The sequence below is a fragment of the Akebia trifoliata genome, chromosome 16 (assembly GCF_017979445.1).
Source record: "Akebia trifoliata isolate Shusen 1 chromosome 16, ASM1797944v1, whole genome shotgun sequence".
NCBI lineage: Eukaryota > Viridiplantae > Streptophyta > Magnoliopsida > Ranunculales > Lardizabalaceae > Akebia > Akebia trifoliata.
In genome coordinates this window covers 16,150,963-16,155,465 of record NC_141390.1, presented here as the reverse complement: position 1 = coordinate 16,155,465, position 4,503 = coordinate 16,150,963, and the positions used below count along the sequence as shown (strand labels likewise).

At 35.8% G+C, this 4,503-nt stretch overlaps 1 protein-coding gene across 1 annotated transcript; it reads right to left on the bottom strand.

Annotated features, from left to right (window-relative positions):
* Positions 1-1,712: 1,712 nt before the first annotated feature.
* On the bottom strand, positions 1,713-3,183 carry LOC147382636 (acidic leucine-rich nuclear phosphoprotein 32 family B protein). The gene has a single exon (XM_086429367.1). The coding sequence runs from the start codon at positions 2,998-3,000 to the stop codon at positions 1,855-1,857; it is 1,146 nt and encodes a 381-aa protein (XP_086285493.1). The 5' UTR covers positions 3,001-3,183; the 3' UTR covers positions 1,713-1,854.
* Between the last annotated feature and the right edge of the window lie 1,320 nt (positions 3,184-4,503).

The following is a 4,503-nucleotide window of genomic DNA, read 5'->3' as shown; positions in this document are numbered from 1 at the left end:
TCATTTTCTAAAGTGGAAAATGATGTTGACTAATCTTGATTGGCTTTGAGAGAGTATAAAGAACGTCAAAAGGCATTGCCCATACCAAAGCCTGAATTAGCTGGTAATAAAAAAGTTTCCTAAGCTGATAATCAATGGCCAGATGCCACATGTACAAAGAAAAGGATAAAATTTTGGATTCGTGATAATCTAACGTACCCACGTGACAAACTCAATTGACAGCCCCTAACAAAACATGTTTGAGAATAGTAACTTTGTTCTCCTCTCATCTCCTCGAGAAACAGAATTGCACTTTTTATGAGGCAGTGCAATTTTGTATCCTGAAGAGAATAGATCTACGGTTTCCAAACATGTCATGTCTGGGATGTCAATTGAGTATGCTACGAGGGTAAGTCAAATTATTAAGGTTCAAAATTTTGAAGTCATAATCATCTTCTCCCACATTTTTCTCTCCAACTAACCAATCGGGTGATGATATTCAATATATGTGGCATCATGCCATTGATTTACTAGCTTAGCACAATATTTCGTTATAAGCAAATCTCAATTCCTTATAATTTGAGACAAATTGCAACGGGATGAGTGGACAAATTGTTTGGATTGTATCAAACCTCTAATCTGATCATGATTTTTAAACTCAGTATCTCGTCTCGTCTCATTCAGCTCTAATACCAAGTTGACTCGAACGATACATCTCGTTCGACATTGAGACAATGATTTTTTACCATTTAAAAAATCCGAAAAAATTTAGAAATCATTCCTATTAAAAAATGAATCCAAAAAAATATAGAATTAAAAAAAAAATTTAGGGGGTGAAAGAATAGAGGGTTGAGGCTTTAACTCGTTTGTCTCAGTTAACTCGGACGAGATTTTCAAAATCTCGGACAATACGTCTCGTTTAACTCGTGAGTTAATCATTTTTTGCATTGTCTCGTTTATATCGTCGAGATATTAGAAAATATCGTCCGAGAGGACTCGCCTATCTCATGATACGCGGTCGTCTCAAAATACTTTGTGAGTTGGTCTTGTTCAATTCCGATACCGAATTAACTCGCGCGATATGAATCGATCTCGGACAAGTTTAAAAACCATGAATCCGATCCAATTTGATATGATGGCATGACATTGGATCAAAGATTTGATAGACCAAGATTTTATCCAATGGTTCACCAGATTAGTTTTGGATCAATATCACCATCAGATAACATGTGAGAAATATATAAGTTCCACCATATACTCTGTTTACCAAATCAAATTTATACGAATTCATTTCAATTGTTCTCGAATTGGAGTTAAGTTCAAAGGTCAAGATCCGATAAAGACCCTATCCAAAAAGCTATCTGTCCCAGTTTGGATCCGATCTGATTCTCAAGGAAATGATTCCAAAATTGAACTTAGTCTCGATTTGAATCCAAACTATTGACAGGCTTGCCCTTAACCTCTAGCCATGATTTATCGGCCCTTAAGATAACAAGTTTGGTGCTAGACAAGATGTAGCCCTCATGACCCCCCTCATTAAACTTAAGTTCTGTGTGTGCTCTCATTAATGACTAAGTTTTCTTTATTTTTATATGGGATCTCATCTCACCAATTAAAAATGTTTTTTTTCCTCAAATGTTCTTGTCTTGCCTGAAAGGTCCATACATTGTGGGTATGGAGATGTAGTACTGTTTAACATATAAGGTCTCAATTCTAATGGTGAAAAAAATATGAAGAGCAGAGAAAAAAGAAAGCAATTACTTGTAATTTTAAATTACCATCTTTACATGTGATTTCTTCAACAAATACACATCTATCATGTTCATTTAGCATCAACCATGGAGAACAAAAAGAAAAAGAAAAAGAAAAAAAAAACTAGTTCTTCCCTTTTTTACCATGTTTACTCACATGGTGAAGCCACCCAATCCCTTTCAATGCCTTGGAAATCTTAACAAGACTAGGCCTCCCCATCCCCAAATTCATCTTCCCTGTTGAGAATCTCAATGCTTGTAGGCAGCACAATTTCACATCCACCTCTTCTTCCTCCTCGTCCTCATCCTCGTTATATTGATCATTTTTGCTTTTCTTCACCTTGATCTTCTCCTTGTTGTTAGCCTTCATCTTGCTTGAATCTACCTCATAAGTCTCCCAAAGTAAGTCCATCCCTTCACCTCCATCAACATTCTTTCGCTCCTCGTAAAGCTTGCAAGCTAATGTTCTCTTCCATTCCTTTTCTTTCCTCATTGACCCACATGTCCCAAGGTTGGAGCTCATCAACATCTTTTGATTCTCCGTGTCGTCTGATATTGTGTATTCTCCTCCATTATCGGAAGACAATTTGGTTGGTTCCTCGAATCTTGTACATATCAGTGCTTCTCTTTTCTTCTCTTCAACTTTGTTGAAATCCGTACCCTTTGATTCCACTGCTTGTTTCTCTTCTATCGTGTAAGTTAATACTTCTAAGCTATTTTCTTCACTCTTTTTTTGAGTGAATTCCACCCTTTTGTCTTCTACATTGCAAGCTAGATCTTTAGACACATCTACAATGTCTCGATCATCCAAACACTTGACATCTCGAGTGTAAGTGGCTTGTAAATAACTCTCTTCATTCCGATCTTCGTCTACAATGAAGCTAGATGCCTCGAACACCAACACGAATGCTTCAAATTCCTCCAAGAGAGGGAATTCATCAAGAGTTTCATCGTCAAGCCTTGACCGTAATGTGTTTAAAATTGTATGATATGAAGTAAGGAAGAAACCCAACTTGGACTCTGAGTCTTGTGATGAGGAGTCGTTGTCGACAAGTCCCGGAGATATGGTGAGGAGTGTAAGGAGGAGGAGAGAGGTTGTGAGGAAAAGTGGAGAGAGAAATGATGAGAGCTTGAGAAGGTAGGGAGAGAAGAAGATGAAGTAAGAGAAGTATAAAGGGTGAGTGAGTATGAAGGAGCAAAAGAGGAGAAAATCAGAGAGAAGCAGAGTCGAGAAATGAGAGGTGGTGGTAGAGAGAGAGAATTGGGACATTCTCTTCTTCTTCTTCTTCTTCTTCTTCTTCAGAGAGAGAGAGAGAGAGAGAGAGAGAGAGAGAGAATTCTCTTTAGAATGAGATGGAGATGGTCATGAAGAATGTTGAGGTTTGTTTTAGTAAAGGAGAAAGTAAGTGTGAGAGGAGGTGGTGAAAGCGGCGTGAATGAAGGGTAGAGAGAGAGAGAGAGAGAGGAGAATAAGCAACCACTGGTTGGTAAGAAAGTAAAGAAAACACCTTTCGAAACGTCTTTCTTTCTAAAATCATAAACCGTGTTTTCCCCTTTTTGGGAAAAATTACCAAAATATCCCTTTCAACACTATTTATAACTACCAGCTCTGCCTTTGTCGGTATTATCAAATTTAATGGCTTTTGCTAACATGAGCCCCAATAATTAATATAACTTTATAAAATTACAGGTTCTCACCACAAAATTAATAAACAATAATAGAGTATGTGAATTAGTCAAAAGTGTAGTTTTAAAAAGGAAAATCGTGGAGACCATTTGAAATATGACTGGGTCAACTTCATTAGATTTCGAGGAGACTCAAGTCTCAAAACTCAATGGAACCAACTCGATTGAGTCAACACGAAATTCATTGACTCTGATAAGAAACTTGATCGAATTAATTGGGTTGAAGAAAAAATCCAATGATTCTTTCATAATTTTCTAGTTTTGTTTAAATGAAAATGGACTTCAACATAATCGAATGGAATCAATCCAATGAAACTCATTTCAAGAATCGATTCCATTCAATTTTTTTTTAATAATAAAACACATAAAATGGGTGTACAATAGAGATGGGATGATATTCTCTAATGAAATGGTCCCTAAAAAACCTGTACTAATCCCTTGTGAATTTTGACATTTACCTCAACTCACAATCGTATAAAAAAAAGGAATTTCGAAAGCATTCCAAGTTGCTTGGGATTAGAAAGCTCTCATTCTTACAGATTTGACAGATAGCACTAAAAGCATCGGTTAATGACTCAAAAGAAATGCTTACCTTTAAAATGTCAAAGATCCCCAAAGAATTTGAAGAATGAGATATAATTCACATCAAGAGGTCGCTAATCAATTTCTCATTTAGCTTATCTAATGCCAACTTAATCAAAAGAAAAATAAAAAGAGAGAAAAAAGACAATAATTTACGTATTACGATATATATAAAGGGTGTCAATGGGTACTCAACTACTAGATGTACCTTGAACTGATTATTCGGTTTTGGGTCCACTATGAGAGACTCGATTAATTTTTGGGTCGGGTATAGGTAGTCATTTTAAAGACCTATTAAGAATAGGGTCTCCATTGGGTACCCATTGACTACCCATTGGGTAAACGGGTAAATAGGGTTTTCTTAATTATTTAAGATGATATTTATATTTATTATTTATTAGTATAATTAATTAATAATAATTACTAGTTATGAAGAGATTTTTCAATATTCAATATCTTCTCAACCAAATAACTGAATTCTCAAGACTCAACCATTTTCTTTTTT

Excerpts from the sequence above, each read along its gene's own strand:
- LOC147382636 (XM_086429367.1), bottom strand. The coding sequence starts at position 3,000 with ATGTCCCAATTCTCTCTCTCTACCACCACCTCTCATTTCTCGACTCTG.